This window comes from Hemibagrus wyckioides, linkage group LG19 (assembly GCF_019097595.1).
Source record: "Hemibagrus wyckioides isolate EC202008001 linkage group LG19, SWU_Hwy_1.0, whole genome shotgun sequence".
Classification (NCBI taxonomy): Eukaryota; Metazoa; Chordata; class Actinopteri; order Siluriformes; family Bagridae; genus Hemibagrus; species Hemibagrus wyckioides.
In genome coordinates, this window is record NC_080728.1 from 1382505 (window position 1) to 1402916 (window position 20412).

At 43.1% G+C, this 20412-nt stretch overlaps 1 protein-coding gene across 3 annotated transcripts; it reads left to right on the top strand.

Annotated features, from left to right (window-relative positions):
- The first annotated feature begins 39 nt into the window (after positions 1-39).
- nrf1 (nuclear respiratory factor 1) lies at positions 40-13034 on the top strand. 3 transcript variants are annotated; one of them, XM_058416891.1, is made up of 11 exons: positions 40-195; positions 2115-2354; positions 3127-3241; positions 3324-3450; positions 3533-3676; positions 5480-5638; positions 5794-6000; positions 7134-7235; positions 7370-7527; positions 8614-8738; positions 12492-13034. In XM_058416891.1, exons 2-11 carry the CDS (start codon positions 2141-2143, stop codon positions 12650-12652), a joined length of 1512 nt encoding a protein of 503 aa, XP_058272874.1. In that variant the 5' UTR covers positions 40-195; positions 2115-2140; the 3' UTR covers positions 12653-13034. The 3 variants fall into 3 exon arrangements, with proteins under 3 accessions (XP_058272874.1, XP_058272875.1, XP_058272876.1); XM_058416892.1 differs by lacking the exon at positions 40-195 and adding an exon at positions 214-1976; XM_058416893.1 differs by lacking the exon at positions 40-195 and adding an exon at positions 214-1243 and having other exon boundaries at positions 1347-2354.
- Positions 13035-20412: the final 7378 nt, after the last annotated feature.

A 20412-nucleotide genomic window follows, 5' to 3' on the forward strand; every position in this document is an offset into this window, starting at 1 on the left:
GAGAAAGAGCGCGAGCGAGCGAGTGTGTGTGTGTGTGTGTGTGTGTGTGTGTGTGTGTGTGTGTGTGTGTGTGTGAGCGTGTGAGAGAGCGCGCGAGCGCGAGCGCGCGCTCTGTGTGTTCTTTGTCCTCCATTGCAGGTCACAGTCTGAGCTCCGCTGTACCGCGCAGGCCCGGAGTAGCGCAGCCGCTCTGAGGTTAGTACCCTACCGCGCAATCTCCAGCTCCTTCAGCCCCGGCGCAGCCGCAACAACAACCCCGGCAGCGCGCGCTCCGTTCTGCAGCTCGGGAGGCTGCCTCAGGGCTCTGCTCGGCCCGGACCGGCGGATTTCTGCCGCTTTTTCTCTCCCACAGACTAGGCTGACTTTCAGCAGGAATGGAGCAGAAATAAAAGCAGTGATGTGTTTGTAGGCCTCGGCCTGGGGGATTAAAGCCGCCTTCCTCCTCTGATGGCGGGGTTCTCACGGCTAATGCTAAGCTAGCTGTTGTGCAGAATTGGATACGGCTCGACTTTTATTCTGCACGGAACAAAAAAACGCTCGGACTTTAGACATAAAAATTGATCAGATTATTATTATTATTATTATTATTATTATTATGTTCTCCGGCTGTGTCTTTATTAATCCGCGTTTAATAAACGTCTGCTTTTGCACAGCTAACTAGCAAGCTAGCAAAACAAGCAAAAGGCTAACTAACAAAACTTGACAAGTTTCTCGCAGGCGCGTTTCATTAAACACTTCAGATATTTTATTATATATACATATATATATATATATATATATATATATGTTTTACTCCTTTTGTACAAAAGTGTCATACAGAATGAGGAATGAGTTAATTCTGTTCAGTTGTTTGTGGGGTTAGCAAGCTGAGAGAGCGCGAGACTCCCTGTAAAGCTAGCTAGCCTGAGTGCTACTGGGTTAGTTAATAAGTTAATAGTCTACAGGACAGGTGGATTAACCTCATCACCAGGACTAGTCATGGTTAAAGTTCTAATAGTAGATAGAAATGAAGTGAATGTCCAGATGGTGAAGGAGTGTGTGTTTATCAGGAGTTTAATCAGTGACAGCCTCATTGTGTGTGTGGGAATGACGCTGGAAATGACAACACCGATTCTTCATAATAATAATAATAATAATAATAATGGGAGATGCTGTGAAGATGTTGAAGCAGGCTAGCTTCAGGACAGGAACGATGATCTACAGAAAAGTCTAAAGTGTATAAAAATGACTTGTGACGTCACAGGTATATAATGTTATAACAAATCATAAGGTCCATTCAAATCCAAAGAGCCATGACTCTGTAACTCTCACAGCATCACACTGTACTTTGTCTGTGTTCTGTGTAGCACCTCTGGTTCAGGAGGAACGTTGTTCCACTTCACTGTGTACTGCATCAGCTGTGATTGAAGTGACAATAAACCTTCTTTGACTTTGACTTCTTTGATCAGCTAGACGTCTGGTCATGAAGGAGAAGTGATGACTCACCGGAGACGCTGGGTCCGGTCTCGGATCATCTGATTTGTCTGGCTGCAGGAGAGATTGGACTGGAGTACCGTCCGGTCCATCCTAGAGGATAGAGGGTTCTCTTGGGATCCTGTGCAGAAGCACTGTAGCTCCTCATGCCTTGTGTTTGTATCAGTCTCAGCATCTTCCTGAAGGTTTTTAGTTAGTTACTTCTCCTTCTTGTGTAAAGAAATCCGTTCCCAGTAAGAGTCAGGGATCCCACAGCCCAGATCAGATGATTCAATCATGATCAAGATGATTTCATTTCTTACTGGTTTTCTGTGATGGCCTGCATAGTCCAGATAAACAGGAATACATGTGTGTCCTGAGGAGCATGCAGTAGCCTGTTGACCCCTCACTCGAGTTGTTTATGTCCCGCAGCGTGTCATGTCATGTCTCTTACACACGTGAGGAGTAGTCAGGTGTTTATAGTGGACAGCTCTTAGGTGTGTGAGGTAAAGGAAGAGCCGCAGGTACACAATGCTCTTTCTGTCTGCTCTAAGATGACCTTTTATTGTGATGGAAGAATAATTATTATATTATTTTAAAGTCTGCAAATGTGTTCTGTCAGATTTTCCTTAAGTTATTTACCTTCTGTATGTGTGTGTTAGTTGTTTAAGGAAAGCCGTAGGAAGTGATGGATGACCACACCGTACATCAGTCAGAGCACATGACCACCATCGAGGCCCATGCTGTTTCTCAGCAGGTTCACGTGTCCACGTACACGGAGCACAGCATGCTCAGCGCTGACGAGGACTCCCCTTCGTCCCCTGATGATGACACGTACGACGACTCGGACATCCTCAACTCAGCAGGAACGGACGAGGTTACGGCGCACTTGGCAGCTGCAGGTACAACGAAAAAAATCTTAATGTATTTTTGATCTTTAGAGGAGATCTTGTTCCACCACAAACATCACACGCATCATTCCCACTGCTGTGTAAATCCTACCACATTTATCCATAAAGGAACTGAATATGTTTTCAAACTGGGTGGGTGTGGTCTCTTCCAGGATGACTCTGCCCCCTGAACATTTAGATGATTGAGACAATGATGGCAGATTATGAACCGATGTGTTACAGTGCGGTCCACATCATCATCCTCATTATCATCATCAAATGTTTACTGAGGGGATCTACACTCACTGGTCACTTTAATAGGAACAGCTGTACATGTGCAGTGCTGCCACAGGATTGGCTGATCAGATAACTGCATGAATATACAGGTGTTCCTAATAAAGTGGACACTGAGTGTATTTTTAAAGTCTGTCCAGAACACTTCCAAAGACTAAGGATCTGTACCACAGTAGCTGTTCTAGCAGTTTGTGGTGGCCCGGAGACATAACCTATATTATGGGTACACTGGACTGGTCCTTCCAAAAGTTTTGGAACACAAAGGCCGGTTTAGGTTTTTACGTTTCATTGAAGACATTTGTGTCTGAGATCAAAGATGAATATGAGACTCAGGATTTCAGCATCGTCTCATATCCATCTTCTAAACTCAAACCCAAGCGTCTTCACTGGCTTGTTCCCCTAATGATGAGTAGTAAGGAGTGGTGGTAAGGTGTGTGTAATCCAGGAGATAATTTTCTAACTAGTTTTTATACTCTCAATCGAACATCAGGTCCAGTCGGCATGGCTGCAGCTGCCGCGGTGGCCACAGGGAAGAAACGCAAGCGACCACACATCTTCGAGTCGAACCCATCGATACGCAAAAGACAGCAGACTCGCCTGCTCAGGTGAACATGGTGCTTTAGTGTGTTGGTTCTGTTGGACCCAACCCTTCCATGCCATCTAATAGAGAGTAAATCTCATCTGTAGGAAGTTGAGAGCAACGCTGGACGAATACACAACCCGAGTGGGTCAGCAGGCCATCGTTCTCTGTATTTCTCCGTCCAAGCCCAATGCTGTGTTCAAGGTGTTTGGTGCTGCTCCTCTTGAGAACGTGGTAAGTGTCTCCTTTCTTCCTCCTCATCCCTTCAGGTTTAATGCTTGTTTTAAACGATGTGGTTTCTCCTGTCCACTGTCAGGTCAGAAAATACAAAGGTATGATTCTGGAGGATCTGGAGAACGCTCTAGCTGAACACGCCCCACCTGGAGGTGGAGACCTGAGCTCTGACCTGCCTCCACTCACCATTGACGGCATCCCTGTGTCTGTGGATAAAATGACACAGGTGGGTTTGAGCCAGGAGATGGCACTGCAGGACAGATGCTCCTTCCTCATAGTCCTGTGTCAGAACACACACACACGCACACCTTCCTTTATTTCAGTTTGCACAGGCTCAGGGTTTAAATTCACACTCTTATAATGTTATGGAAGATAAATAGAAATTTTTCTATGGTGTTTTTTAAGAAATGAAAACAGACTTAAAGTAACTGGCACCTGACATTACCATGTGACTTTCAATCAGAATGCACAGACTGAAGGGCAGGTATGAAGTATATAAAATAATATTAAATTAAAAAAAAGATAAAATGATTTTTTTATCTGCTGCATGCTTCAGGATCTTAAGGGCTGTAAACAGACTGTCTGTGTGCTGCACCAGTTTATACTGAGGACTGTAACTACTAAACACCATGATAATATACACAGACCAGACATAACATTATGACCACCTGCCTAATATTGTGTTGGTCCACCAACAGTTTTTTAATATTCCTTTCTTTAATAGACAAAAACAGTAATACAATAATACAAAGAGTTAAACCATATTGAGATACAGTAATCAAAACATAGCAAGAATAATAATTCTAAAAATAAATAAAAAAAAATAATAATAAAATACAATGAAAATAAAATTCATCATGAACCTCCTGACCCAACTATTTGGCCCTCAGCCCATTCTGTCTCATACAGTATAAGTAAACCAGTTATTCAGTAAAAAGGAATGCTTATTCAAATACAAACCTTGTCCACCTTTTTGACACCAAAACAGCCCTGACCCGTCCTGTACTGTGTATTCTGACCCCTTTCTATCAGAACCAGCATTAAATTCTTCAGCAATTTGAGCAACAGTAGCTCGTCTGTTGGATCGGATCACACGGGCCAGCCTTCGCTCCCCACGTGCATCAATGAGCCTTGACCGCCCATGACCCTGTCGCCGGTTCACCACTGTTCCTTCCTTGGACCACTTTTGATAGATACTGACCACTGCAGACCGGGAACACCCCACAAGAGCTGCAGTTTTGGAGATGCTCTGATCCAGTGGTCTAGACATCACACTTTGCCCCTTTTGGTCAAACTCTCTCAAATCCTTACACTTTTCCTTACACCATTTTTCCTGCTTCTAACATCAACTTTGAGGACAAAATGTTGACTTGCTGCCTGATATATCCCACCCACTAACAGGTGCCATGATGAGGAGATACTCAGTCTTATTCACTTCACCTCTCAGTGTTCAGAGTGTTATAGCTGATCAGTGTGTGTATAAATTAATATATACTGTATATATACACACAGAGCCTGAGTGAAGACACTTTACTGTTCACACTGTGATGAAAAGTGTTGGATGTGAGAAAAGATTTGTGTTAGTGTCCATTTTAACTGCAGTGTAAACACAGGCTGTAGAAATGTCCCCAGAGTGCACACACACCCCTGGGGGGTTTGCAGGTTTGAGAGGCAGGCCTTTGCAGGAGTCAGCATGTAAGAGCTCAGGTCTGTGGGGTTGTGTGTATATATGGGTAATTACGCAGTTCATCAAGGAAAGCTCCACGGCCTCTGATTGACTCCCGAGTGGATTAAGGAGCAGTAGGATGAAGGAGAGCAGCTGAGTGGAGTGATCAGGTCCTATAATTAGGCCATCTGTACAGCTCAGATAAAGCACCGAGCCTGTAGCAGTCACGCCGGATTAAACCTCAGCATATAGATACTGACAAAAATATATTTACAAAAATATATTTCATTAAAAATATTTTATTTTTAGATACATTTTTTTGTGATGTAACTAACTTGCACATGTCTTCATTCTCCTTTTCAGGCTCAGCTCCGGGCTTTCATTCCAGAGATGCTGAAATACTCTACAGGTCGAGGGAAACCTGGCTGGGGTAAAGAGAGTTGCAAACCAGTGTGGTGGCCAGAGGACATTCCTTGGGCTAATGTGAGAAGTGACGTACGTACAGAGGACCAGAAACAGCGGGTACGCTCGTCCAGATTACCACCCAAATTATAACCAGTGATATTTTTCTTGAGAGTATCTCAGTATTTTTTGTTAAGTAAGTGATTATTATTATTATCATTAATGAGGCAAAGCATCTTAGGTGTGTGTTTCCGTGTGTTTGCCTCTGGCAACAGGTGTCATGGACGCAGGCCCTCAGGACGATTGTTAAGAACTGCTACAAGCAACATGGGAGAGAGGACTTACTCTATGCATTTGAAGATCAGCAAATCACACCTCAGCAGGTTGCAGCAGCAGCCACACACAGCATAGCACACCTGGTGCCTTCACAAACAGTCGTTCAGACAATCAGTAACCCTGACGGAACCGTCTCGCTTATACAGGTGAGCTCAGGTCCCCCGGGTGTCCTCACTGTCACACGTTATGACATTCATCACTGCACCAAATATTTTTAAAATAAACGTGATTCACATTCCAGTTACTCCTTCAATTTACTCACTTTTTTTTATATATATATATATATATATATATATATATATATATATATATATATATATATATATATATATATATATATATATATATATATATATATCAGTCCTTCCCTTTAATTGCCCTACCTTTAAGCTCTCTGTCCACTCACTCTGACCCCTCTTTCATTAGAGGTGTGTGCAGGTTCTTTTTAGTCCGATCACACTCCACTCTCCAACTCATCCTGTCTCCTGACTAATCCTCACAGATATTTTCACAAACCTTTTATAATGATGAATAAAGTTTGTCAAAAATAAACCAGTTAGTCATTAAAAACCCAGAGTGATCCTGACCAGTATGAAGGAGCTACTGGTGATGAAAGGGACGTGAAATCACCATCTCCACTCTCATGATAACAAGCATCCTTTCTTCATCCACTAAAATTCCTTATGCGCTCTCCTGCTCACAAGACAGTAAAACAACAGGCCTGAGTTATCATCAGAGTGAGGTTTTAGATTCCTAATTCTGATAGCCTCAGTTTTTTAGTTTTGTGTGAATTGCTCAGGTCACAGTGATACAGTACCACAGTTGTAATAACGTTCTCTGCCTGATGCTGCACACCTAGGTGTGAACTGTATCTGAAGAAAGACATGCTGTGAAGATCTCTGGAGTGAAGAGAAGATGAAGAGATGAATGAGTATATATTAATGAATCCTGTGTCAGAACAAGTACATGGAGTGGGAAGCATTAACCTGGGTTATATTCCAGTACAAACTCCCAGTTGGTTATTAGTCTTAATGAAAAGAATAATCTAGTGTGTATACAATGGTTAATTACACAGAAAGCAGAGCGCCCAGAGATCCAGGACTCGGACCATCATGCGGTCAATGAAGTGAACATTCCCTGAGATATAAAATAAACATGTTTTTTTGCTGGTATTATATGAGGACAGTGCTCAGATCCTGTATTTAACTGAACTGTAGGAATATGTAGATGTGTGTTATTCCTGTTCTCATGACACGTGAACATATCCCTGACCCTGCAGGTGGGCACTGGAGCAACTGTAGCCACACTTACCGATGCATCAGATTTACCTGGCACCGTCACTGTCGCCCAGGTCAACTATTCCACAGTGACCGACGGAGAGGTAGGAGAATAAACACACCCCCGGACTTCATGTACTTCTTGAACTAAGTGAATGAGTACATCGTCTCTCATAACTGCACTTGGCTCTGTGTAATAATTTACATCTTTCTCTCCTTCACCATGGCTTTCTCTCAGGTTGAACAGAACTGGGCGACGCTGCAGGGAGGAGAGATGACCATTCAGACCACACAGGCGTCCGAGGCTACGCAGGCGGTGGCGTCTTTAGCAGAGGCCGCGGTCGCTGCTTCCCAAGACATGCAGCCAGGAGCAACAGTTACCATGGCGCTCAACAGGTACCCAGGGGAAGGGCTGCTTGAAGGAGGGAAAGAATGAGTGGCTTTAGTCCCTAGCCAAGTCTCCTCCTCAGGTGAAGGTCCTTAGAGACCTGTTGCAACAGCTCACCTGAGCCCATCTCCACCTTGTTTATCACAGATGAGCAAAGCAGAGCCAGCAGACGGCAGGAGCACCCATGGAACATTCTGTTCCTCTTCCCCTTCCCCCAGTTCATTAGGCTGAGGAGGCTGTACTCTTTGTTCTCTCTTTATACACAGACTACTGTAGTCCAGACACTGGACTACAAAATTACCCCATATTTACAGAGCATCAGAAAGAAATGCTGATTTACTTCAGTGTGAGTCATGTGTAAATTACTGAGTGTGTGAATAGTGCAGCTCTACAGAGCAGAAAGCACTGAAGATCTGTTAACATCCAGAAACTGTCAGAAGTGAAAGTGTGTTAGATTCGTTTATTTTGCAACAGAACAGGACAGATGCTCTGCTCAGAGCTGTAGAGGACATGGCTACTCTCAGTGACACAAGTTCATGTTAAAACATGCCGGTCACTGCAGAATAGAAGGATAACGCTTGCTGTGTAAATAAAACGGAGGTGCTGACCGCTTCCTCACTAGGTCTTTGGTCTAGGGCTGCGGGAGGAATGTGCTCTGATCTATAAGTATGATGAAACACAGCACACCAGGGAGGATACGTACACCAACTCATTACTCTAGGAAATGTGCCTGATGAAAGAAATGTTGAACAGCACATGCACAGCATCAGATTAGTCCTTGTGCACTACAGCATCCAGAATATAATCCATATGTTAAAACTGTATTCCTAGTGTTACTGCTCAGATTAATGAAGACATCCATCCATCATCCAGGCTGATGCCCAGTATTGATAGAACTGGGGCTTTTTAGTGGAAGTGTTGTCCACCAGGGGGCAGTATACATTAGAATGTGTGTCAGACCCCCAGCATGACCAGTGCATTCATAGAGTCAGGGGCAAATCTGCTAGTTCTGGACAACTCCTGAATGCTGTAAAGAATAAATGATGGAGTGAGGTGAAGTGAAAGTCTCCCTAACGTGAGCGTGTATGTTGTAGTGAGGCAGCGGCCCATGCTGTAGCGACACTGGCAGAGGCTACGCTTCAAGGAGGTGGACAGATTGTGTTGGCTGGAGAGACCGCAGCTGCAGTAGGAGCTCTCACTGGAGTGCAAGATGCCAATGGTATAAACACAGACACACACATGCACACACACACATGCACACATCTTTAATGAAGTATGTAGAGTTTTAAATAAAAGCTGTATATTTTAGTCTAAAGCATCTCCATGCTTTTCCCAGTGTCTGGGGAAGGATTGTGTGTGTATCCAAAAAGACAGTAAACAGTAATACCTGACAAATATATATATATCCTGAACTAAAAACATCCCCTCAGAAAGGAGGATGTCATCCCACACACACACACACACACACACACACACACGTCACAGCTGATCTGCGTTTAGTGATGACCAGAATCTCCATAAAAGGCCAAGCTCAGAGCTGAAGCATGTGTGCAAGTGATCAGATCTGTGTGAATAACTCCATATGATTTATCCGTGTAATAACCACGTGGAAAGGCTAATTTAATTCTGATTGATGTAAGAAGGCGTGGCAGAACTCCAGCGTTTATATCGAGTCCTCATTCAGTACTCTGTTGATATTCATGGTGTCCTTCCTCACCAGAGTGTGTGAGAGGTGAAAGGAGCATGCAGGACGGTGCAGACACCAGATCAATCACCAGCTTCACAGCATTAAGACTGCAGCACAGCATCCTTTAATCTGACCACATTCCTACTTGAGTGCTTATTACTCTTCATTTATGGCTTTGTGTCCTGAATAATTCATATGGAACGACTGTGTTTCACAAAGAAACTGCGGGAAATTTGGTCTTGGAAATATAAACGCTTTAAAGTGTACACATGAACGCCACACTTCAGGTTTAAAATCTCCTGCAAATTATTTACAAATATATAATCCATTCCTTTTGCATTCGCTTGACCTCTGGGCCATGAGGTCACTGAAGGCACAAGGCCAACTAGTGTATTTCCTGAAGCAGTAAGTGTTAGACTGGATGTGAATGCTAACAGGATGTTAATACAGATATAATAATGTAATAATGAGTGCTGTAAGCGGTGTATCCTGAGCTCTAGCCCTGTTGGTCATTAAGCTCAGTGATTACGGCGGTCCAGTACATGTTATAAGGTGACACAGGAGATGACCGAGTGAGAGAGAGATGTGCAGACCGGGCAAGCTGGTCTATAATAATCCTTTGGGTGTTTATGGAACAGATGGCGTGTGTGTGTGTGTGTGAGAGAGAGATCCATGTCACCCACTCTACCCTGCACAGTTCTAATTAATCCATGATTTGCAGCAGTGACTAAGTGTCTATGTATGTGAATCATTACTCTCGTGTTTATTACATGTAGATATAAACTACTTATACACTGTTTATAAAGCATTTGTTCATTCCCATGTGTTTTTTCTAGCTCCAGTGGTAGCTCACAGCATCCGCACCTATTTGGCCTGGTCACCATTAGTAGTCTCTCTCCTGCTGGTGTCTTAGTGGACCCCCCCCCGTCCATTGTAACCACAGGCTGGTCCCGATGGAGCCCTCTTAAAGGGCTTTGATCCTCTCCATTATAAGTGCATAGGCTAATCACAAGGCCAGCTGTCGGCTAGCTCACCCAAGGCAGTGACAGGAATCTGATGCATGCTCACACAAAGTTTAACACTGACATCAAGATGCTTTACTGTTGAAATGTAAACACTTGTCTTTCAGACAGCATGTTAAAGATTATTTGTTTTTATTCTGAGGAAAGTCAGCTTTAACGCAGCAGATGATCTAATGCTCTCACTCCTCCTTACACAGCATGCAGAAGAACCCTTAATGCATCATGTGCTTGGGTTCTCTAGTGACTTCAGCATTGTGTACATGAGATAACTGATGAAAATGTGCGACTTCGCATGAAGGAAGACTCTGGCCACCTGAAACATGAACTAATCCCCAGTGCTGGAACCTTTTCCCCCCAAATTCAAGGCTGTTATCATTAAGCTGGCTCTGATTGTCTAGCTGATGTTCGAGTCCATTACTTTTTAGTAAAAGTGCTGCATTATTGTGTGTAGCTTGGTGTATGGTGGTGCAGCGGGTCACAGCTCCAGGGTCCCAGTCCACTCCCGAGCTCAGCTCCCCTCTGTAAACGGAGCTGTCTCGCAGGAATCTCTGTCCTAAAATAATGAGTTCCCTTTACAAGAGGACTTTTAGGCCAGACCATCCTTGCTAATAGCCTTTACGTAGCGTTCACAGAACTTAGGATTTGCTTTAATCCTGTTCTACACAAATCCTTACCTGATTTGTGACTGCACTCTAATAAGACCGGAGTGAAGTGTCTTCATGCTGCAGGTTTAAAGGCTCAGACGAGGCTACACAACATGCCCAGTATCCTGTTAATAACATTAAGTTAGTGTGTGTACAGTTTGTATTTCACGTCAAGGTGAAAGATGGAGTCGTTTATGGTGTTACTATGGAAACGATGATTGTTTAATGAATAGCACAGTCCTGAAGACTTCCTTTGTGTGTAATACTGATTGTGGGTAACAGCTGTTGGTCGTCGTTAGTAAAGTAAAACGTTTTGTCTCGCTTTTATGAAGAAACATAGATAAGTGGCTTCTGTTTTTAATGGAAAGAGTTTAAATCTGACAATCTTTATTTACATTCTATAACTGGCACATACACGAGCCTCATTATCATAATTATCTAACTGGATACAGTAGATAGTCAGCAGATGCTTCATAAGCAGTTAGTTGACCTTATTTATTTAATCAATTAAAGGAAAGCAGTGCTTTGAAGTGGCCTGTCTGAGGTGGCTGTGTCTGATTTGCTTTACTTAGCGCCTTTCTCTCTCTGCCACTTAGCGGTCCTCAATGACATGATGATGTGTGTGGGGGGGGTATGGCTGTACTTCAGCCCATAACGAGGCTTGACGTAAACCACTGCAATCATACATGGAGTCATTACGGAACATCTGTCTAGCTGAATCGACTCATCCCGCACATTTGGGATGACTGATCAGGTGTGTTCTTTTAAAAAACACACACATCTGGATATTAGTAGACTGAGGTGGTGTGTGGGTCATGTCCAGAACTCACAGGATGGGGGAGAAAGGAAAAGGGGTGTATTTAAAGTGGGGCAGAAGCAGAGAAACAGCACTAGACGAGCCGAAGGTGCAGAAGGATGACTGAAACTGCCCTATTGTTTGTCACTGCAGTGCAGCAGTGTAGCCCTGCCCACTGCTCTCTCTCTCTCTTTCTCTCTCTCTCTCTATTGCATCAGTTCTCTCCACTCTTCCCTCCTGCCCTCTTTACTGCGCTGACTCCCAAATTGAAGTGCAACATGACCACTTAGTCGCACACCACACATACACAGTCTGCCTTCTCTCTAATGTTCTCAGATGACCGGCTAACTGAAGGCCATTTGTCTGATTGCTGAACTTGTGCTTCACTTAGCTTCTCCTCTCTGCTGCTCCTGTTATCATATATTAACGTTCACAGTAAAAAAAAAAAAAAGCATGTACGAATTAAAACCCATAACAAACAATAACACCATGAAGGTGTCTCACACTCAAGGTTACAAATCCAGAGAAGACTACATCTGATGTACATCAAGAACTGTGCTCTGGGTATAAACGGAGGATCTGGAGGTATCTAAGCCTATCCTAACAACATGCTAATGACCATTTCATATTCAGATTTAGACCTGCTGTGATTGTTCCAGAGCACTGGAAACCAGTCTGATCTGAGACTCATTATTCCCAACAGCCTGTTATCATAATGCTTATTATTTTAGAATGTATCTACTCAGTTACTAGGGATGAATGAATGAACCTGAACACGTGATTCTTCTTTTATTTTTAACCCCTTCTTTGCTTCCTTCCCCAGGTTTAGTCCAGATCCCGGTCAGCATGTATCAGACTGTAGTTACCAGTTTGGCCCAGGGAAATCGACCTGTTCAAGTTGCCATGGCTCCCGTTGCCACACGCATCGACAACACTGTAACGCTGGATGGGCAAGCAGTGGAGGTTGTAACCTTAGAACAGTGACACTCTTACAAGTATGTGGGCTGAAAACCTGAGCCTCGGCATACATCGTTCTTTTAACAGGGAATTATCAAGAATTCATGTTTTTTTTTTTTTTTTTTAGTAGTGCAAATGGTTGTGTTTCAGATAATGTATGTATTATTTTTTTGTTATTTGTGTTTCTAGTCATAGGATTCATTCTAAATAGACCAAATAAAATGGACCAAATTCAGTGCGGCGGCAGCAGCAGCCCCTGGATCCGATTCTTCTACATTTCTTTTGTCCTAGCCAAAATGCCTTTGTTTTAATAGCTGAAGTTATTTCATCTACATATTGATTTCTGAACAGTGTGTTCGTGCCATTTTACTTTTGTTGTCATAAAAGTAAAAAAAAAAAAAAAAAAAAACCAACCTGTGCTAATTTGCTTGCATTGTTATAGAACTGATGTAGGCCCGCAGAAGAAGTGTACTTTGCGTGTTGTTTTTGCATGTGTCTCAGATTTATCTCCCTAAATTTACTGAGGTTCACTTGTTGCATCAAATATTTGTTACCAAGTATTATCTTACAACTGGAAGGTCATTAAAATGTCTCCTTTTTTCCACTGACATTAAACATACTAGCACACTGTTTTACTAAAACCATGTCAAAAACTGATCCTAATTTTCTATGGGTTTGAGTCTACTGTAGGTCTGCCCTGTCTCACACATGAAATCACACATGCATCCTGTAAATCTATAAAACCAGCTCAGTTCCAATTATAACAGTGTTCCTCCACTACTGCTCATTGCTTTATTTGCTCATTTCAGTAGCAACCAAAAATAGTTTGCCAAAAGTTTTGGGACACTCCTGCAAATCATTGAGTTCAGGGGTTGGGCTCGGCCCCTTAGTTCCAGTGAAAGGAACTCTTAATGCTTCAGCGTAACAAAATATTTTGGACCCGATAGAACACCTTTGGGATGAATTAGAGACTGCGAGCCAGGCCAAAACTGGGACGTCTGCCTTTACATGCACATGAATGTGATATGGAGTTGTCCCCTTACATTGTTTTTCAGGTGGTGTTTTTCACCCCTGAAAAACAACACCTGAATGTAATGACTTGGAGGGGTGTCCCAATACTTTTGGCACAATAGTGTATGTTTTATTGTGCATCGAGACGTACAGAAGCCTGTTCTCTGACTTTTTTATAACATTGTTGAACATTCCAGCCGTTGTTAATGGTTGAACTCTTGTATATGGTTGAGTGTATCTTTAAAATGAACGCGTATTACATTATGTAGTGTTTCCTACAACGAGGGCATCTATAACATGACCCCCACACATGGAAACCATGTAATCCTCTCATTTATGTCCACAGTTGTTTTTGATCAGATTGACGAGTTAGGTTGCCATATAGGCAGTGATCCATTTCCCCCTTTGGAAGTGCCTGATTTTTTGAAGAGAGGAGAACATCATGAATACAGACCTAACACTGCAGCAGCAGATGAGGATAGACACCTGCTGGTCTTTTTCCAGCATTCAGCTGTCCAGTTGAGGTGAGCCTGTGCTCATTAATAGCCTCAGATTCCTGTTTTTCTTTTGCTTACAAGAGAGGAACCTGAAGGTTTGATGTGTTGTGCATTTTGAGATGCTTTTCTGCTCAGCACGTTTGTAAAGAGTGATTAATTTGGGTTACTGTAGACTGCTCAGATCAGTCTGGTCATTCTCCTGTCATCTCTCTCATGTCATCACCCTGCAGATCCTCTGCTCATAATATGATTTTGCACCAGTCTGTGCAAACTCTAGAGACTTGTGTGAAAAACCCAGCAGCAGATCAGCAGTTTCTGAAAAACCCAAACCAAGCCCATCTGATGCAGATATCCATGGCACGGTTAAAGCAAATGAGATCGCACACTTTCCCCGTTCTGATGTTTGAACACAAACTGAAGCTCTTCACCCGTATCTGCATGATTTGATGTACTGTGCTGCTGCCAACTGATTGGACACAGGTGTTCCTAATAAAGTGGACAGTGAGTATATAATACATACAGTAATTTATCTTGGTTTGATATTTACCAAGCTCACTTCGAGCTCTACTTGAATCAAAGGGAGTTGGATAAGTGCCTTCGTCTTTGGCTGTGTAGGGAAGCATTAGTGCTTTAAATTTGATGAGGGCGTCCACAGGAAGCCAGTGGAGAAAAAGCTGAAATGGGCTGATGATGGAGAACTGGGAAAGGTTGTACTGTTAGTGTATCTTACTTTTCTTGTCCATCCACTTGTTCTACTAAACCATTACACTGTTTTGCATATACATTACTATAATAGTAATGTCACTATTAAAGCCAGTATAAATTTTTTGTGTGCCATCAGTATCATGGTATAGACATACACTATATTGCCAAAAGTATTCGCTCACCCATCCAAATAATCAGAATCAGGTGTTCCAATCACTTCCATGGCCACAGGTGTATAAAATCAAGCACCTAGGCATGCAGACTGTTTTTACAAACATTTGTGAAAGAATGGGTCGCTCTCAGGAGCTCAGTGAATTCCAGCGTGGAACTGTGATAGGATGCCACCTGTGCAACAAATCCAGTCGTGAAATTTCCTCGCTCCTAAATATTCCACAGTCAACTGTCAGCTGTATTATAAGAACGTGGAAGTGTTTGGGAACGACAGCAACTCAGCCACGAAGTGGTAGGCCACGTAAACTGACGGAGCGGGGTCAGCGGATGCTGAGGCGCATAGTGCGAAGAGGTCGCCAACTTTCTGCAGAGTCGATCGCTACAGACCTCCAAACTTCATGTGGCCTTCAGATGAGCTCAAGAACAGTGCGCAGAGAGCTTCATGGAATGGGTTTCCATGGCCGAGCAGCTGCATCCAAGCCATACATCACCAAGTGCAATGCAAAGCGTCGGATGCAGTGGTGTAAAGCACGCCGCCACTGGACTCTAGAGCAGTGGAGACGCGTTCTCTGGAGTGACGAATCGCGCTTCTCCATCTGGCAATCTGATGGACGAGTCTGGGTTTGGCGGTTGCCAGGAGAACGGTACTTGTCTGACTGCATTGTGCCAAGTGTAAAGTTTGGTGGAGGGGGGATTATGGTGTGGGGTTGTTTTTCAGGGCTTGGCCTCTTAGTTCCAGTGAAAGGAACTCTGAATGCTTCAGCATACCAAGACATTTTGGACAATTCCATGCGCCCAACTTTGTGGGAACAGTTTGGAGCTGGCCCCTTCCTCTTCCAACATGACTGTGCACCAGTGCACAAAGCAAGGTCCATAAAGACATGGATGACAGAGTCTGGTGTGGATGAACTTGACTGGCCTGCACAGAGTCCTGACCTCAACCCGATAGAACACCTTTGGGATGAATTAGAGTGGAGACTGAGAGCCAGACCTTCTCGTCCAACATCAGTGTGACCTCACAAATGCGCTTCTGGAAGAATGGTCAAAAATTCCCATAAACACACTCCTAAACCTTGTGGACAGCCTTCCCAGAAGAGTTGAAGCTGTTATAGCTGCAAAGGGTGGACCGACATCATATTGAACCCTATGGATTAGGAATGGGATGTCACTTAAGTTCATATGTGAGTCAAGGCAGGTGAGCGAATACTTTTGGCAATATAGTGTAACGAATAACATTAAAAGCCTTAGCTTGTGTCTGTGAGCACAATTATTAAGCCAGTTGTATTTTTAAGGATTAATTTCATTATTGAACAACTACAGTGGTCTCGGTTAATCCAAATGTTAAAAAAACAACCTCAAACCGGAATATTTAAGGAAGTAAAAGTAAGGTTTTGTCTTTCTTAGGAGAATTTCTACGTGTGCCAAATTATTAGGCAATTTAACTAATTAATTTAAATTATTAGGCAACTATTAGTGTGCAGAATTATTATGCAACTAAATAAAAAATAAACTTATGATCTCACTTGTATATTTTAATATGTTAAAGTGAGAATAATAAACAAACAGCTCAAATTTTACAAATAAACATTTAAAAAAAAAAAAAAAAAATCAGTGACCCTCATAAGCCCTCTATTCATGGAGTCGGTCAGTTTCTTGACCTGTTGAGGATCAGCTTTTTGTGCAGGAGCAACCACAGCTTCCCAGACTCTGATCAGAAAGGTGTAGTGTTTTCCTTCATTGTAAATCTCCTGTTTAAGAAGAGCCCACAAGTTCTCAGTTGGGTTTAGGTCAGGTGAGGAAGGGGGCCATGGCATTATTCTTTCATCTTTAAGGCCTTTACTGGCTAGTCACACAGTGGAGTACTTCCATGCATGCGATGGAGCATTGTCCTGCAAAAATATCATGGCCTTCTTGAAAGATGTAGACTTTTTCCTGTACCACTGTCTTTTAAAAACTGGCAGTAGGTTTGGGAGTTGATTTTGAGTCCATCTTCAACCAGAAACGGTCCAACTAGCTCATCTTCAATAATACCAGCCCATACCTGTCCACCTTGCTCCTTGAGTTGAAGTGGAGCTCTGTGCCCATTACTGATCCAGCCACATGTCCATCAGTGTGGTCTGTCAGGGGTCACCCTCATCCTATCATTTCGAAGAACCTTTGTAAAATCTGTCTTTAGATATTTCTTGGCCCAGTCTTGATGTTTCAGCTTATGTGTGGTGTTCTGTGGTGGTCAGGTTTCAGCCTTCCTGACCTTGGCCCTGTCTCTGAGCACAGAACACTGTACCTCTGGGCACTCCAGGTAGGTTGCAGTTCAGGAATATGACCCTGTTGACTATTTGCAACAAATCGTTTGATGGTTCTGTGATCACACCCAAATATCAATCCATTTCAAGAGAGCTGCATCCCTCTGAAAGACTTTTTACAATTTTTGACTTTTCAGAGTCAGTTCATCTCTTTTTTGGCCCATTTTGCTTGAGGAAAAAAGCTGCCTAATAATTATGCACACCTTCATATAGGGAGTTGATCTTCTTAGGTCACACCCTCCCTCATTACACAAATACACCTGATATGCTTAAATGCAATAATTATTCATGTTTATACAGCTTCGACTTGGAAAATATGCATAAAAATGATTTGGTCAAAATATTAATTTGCCTAATAATTGTGCACACAGTGTACATACAGCCCCCAGAAACATAACACACACACAGTGTCAAGGTTTTCTTGTGAAAATGAATTCCCTGTTCTGTATCACCCCTCCTGGCAGGATCACCACATAGATACCACTTTGTACATGACACTTTGACACTAAGTCACCAGGTGATCCCCTGGACAAAGTAATATTCCCTTCTGAGGTCACACTGGAGCAGTCTCTCAGTAATGAGGCTGAAATGTTATGAATCCTCACTCTTGATGGTAGGACACCTAGGCCAGGATGCTGGGTGATTCATTGCTATTGTGACATCTGGGTCTGTGTCAATTGTGGTTAGGCCAGGTTAAAAAAAGGGCATGTTAGGATACCCTGTGGGGTTTCCCTTTTGTTTAGAGGTCAGTCTTTATGCTTGCAGGTAAAGAGAACATAGAACAGAGAATACACTGGAGATTAGAGATAAAAAAGGTGACCCACCTCTTTGGCAAGTTAGCCACAGGGGTTTCATGCAGGATGGACAGAAGAGCAATTGTGCCTTTTTAATAAGTGAGAAAATGACTGCTAGAACATGGGACAAGCCTTCATGAAATGTCCCTATTGCTTAAAAACCTAGGTCCATACCCATAGCACCAAGAATATTCAACAGATTCATCATGGAAGACAACCTGCATTCCTTGGCTATGTCAACCTTGCATATGCTGGTGGCAATACAATGTAGGAGTAACCATGTGGCCCACATAAGTTTCACATCAATCACTTTTGTGAACTGTTTGTTTGAAGCATTTAGAGAAAGAGGAACCTTGACTTTACTCTGAACAGTCTTTATTGTGGTCAGTATGCGCCCTAAGGCAGCATGTGAACAAGACAGTATCCTGATCTCTTAAACTCTTGGGAAGACCAGTGTGACCATAGCCTGGTCCAGTAGACAGCCTGTGCTCCTCTGAAAGTAGATCCCCAAGATGTAGAGATCCTGCATGGTGGTGCACTGCCCTACCTACTACCTACAAAAGTTCAATCCAATTTTATTTGTATAGCACTTTTAACAATGGATATTGTCTTAAAGAAGTTTTACAGAACATAAGAAACATAGTACAAAAGTCCAAGATTAATGATAGACAAAATCATCCCTACTGAGCAAGCCTGAGGCGACTGTGGTGAGGAGGAACCAGACTCAAAAGGGAACCCATCCTCATTTGGGTGACACCGGAGAGTCCCTCTATCTTTAACCAGTAGCAGCTTTCTGGTCAAAGTTTGCATCTGCATTGTTGCAAATTCAAACTGTATGAGATTTATGTAGCTAGGGAGGATTTGTCCAATTCTCTTCAGTTTGTGCCCAATCTTGTACACCAAGCAGATCTTCTTGATACCTCCAGTCCATGAGATCCATGGTCACATATCACTGTTGACTATATATCTCTTTATATCCCAAGGTAACACAACAATTCTAATAATAATCAGGTTTTTCCAAACCCTGTCACCTGATGCCTCTGCTTAAGGTCCTCCCAAAGCACATTGTTTCTCTAGTTCACCTCATGAGATTGGCATGCTAGAAGTAGATATCAGTATACTCTATGTGAAACAGGTAAAGGACAAGACCGTACTAATCTACACATTTATGTAACCATTGATGTAGCTACTCATCAGGTTGTCAGAAAGAGCAACAACTTCCTCAGAGTAAGGAAAGGGTGAAGCGATGACATCGAGTGATGATGTGGAGACGATGTGGTCAAGGCCAGAAGGCAGAGATGAGCTGACATGGTGGCAGAGAGTTAAGTCACTCTGTACTCAGGTAATCTCTCCAATGCAATGGCCAAACTGAATGCCTCAGCCAAAAGATGGGGAGGTGTCTGAGGGCCTTCTCTGCAAACGACCAACAAAACTGGTGTCATTTTCTTCCACTGGCAAAATATGTGCAGATTAGGACTTCCTGCTGTATTATAGGGGCTATGGCCCAAACAAAAGGTCCAGGCTTTTCACCAAAGACATCCTAGAAGTGTCTCATTTCAGCAAATTCCATGAGGAAGGTCCCTGACCCAGAGGCAGACACCATCACAAGTGTGCTTCAGCTTCGATAACCATCTGTCAGGGGGCGTTCTTTCACACCCACAATGGACAATGGACCTCCATACCATCGAGGCAGGGTCTGCCGTCAGGGTCGTTTTTAATTGGGCCTTTAGTGTGTATGACATGAACCTGCCTGTAGTTTGTTAGTTGAAGTCCTCATCACTCCTCTGAGTCTCATCACTCGCTCTTTGTAACTATTAGTCAATTGCCTGTGAAAACACCAGAAAAGGCCATTATGTACTAAAACATATCACCATGTTTTATATTTGTGAAATAGGTAACGGAGAGGTCAGTACTAATCTATGCATTTATGCAACCATGAATGAAGCTGAGCATGTGGCCCTACACAGACCCAAGTTGACAGGAGCTGGGACAATTTTCTCAGCCAGGTCAGGAAAAGGTAGAGTGATGACCTCCTTGGCAGAGGCATCAAAGTACAGGAGAAAACATGGTCAATGCCAGGAGGCAGAAAGAAGAAAAGATCAGCAAACCAGGTGATAAAGAGAACAGGACATCTTAAGGCAAGGATATTGGGAGAGAAAAATGCTAGGAGCAACTTCCTCAGTGGAGCATAGGGTAGAGCGATGTCCTCAGTGGAGCATAGGGTAGAGCGATGTCCTCAGTTGAGACAGGGGCAGAGTGATGTCCTCAGTGGAGACAGGGGCAGAGCGATGTCCTCAGTGGAGACA

What these genes read in the sequence shown, in the direction of transcription:
- nrf1 (XM_058416891.1), top strand. Translation starts at nt 2,141, where the DNA reads ATGGATGACCACACCGTACATCAGTCAGAGCACATGACCACCATCGAG. An exon ending in CAGCAGACTCGCCTGCTCAG is followed by an intron (nt 3,242 to 3,323) that starts GTGAACATGGTG and finishes TCTCATCTGTAG; the next exon opens with GAAGTTGAGAGCAACGCTGG. An exon ending in CTGCTCCTCTTGAGAACGTG is followed by an intron (nt 3,451 to 3,532) that starts GTAAGTGTCTCC and finishes GTCCACTGTCAG; the next exon opens with GTCAGAAAATACAAAGGTAT.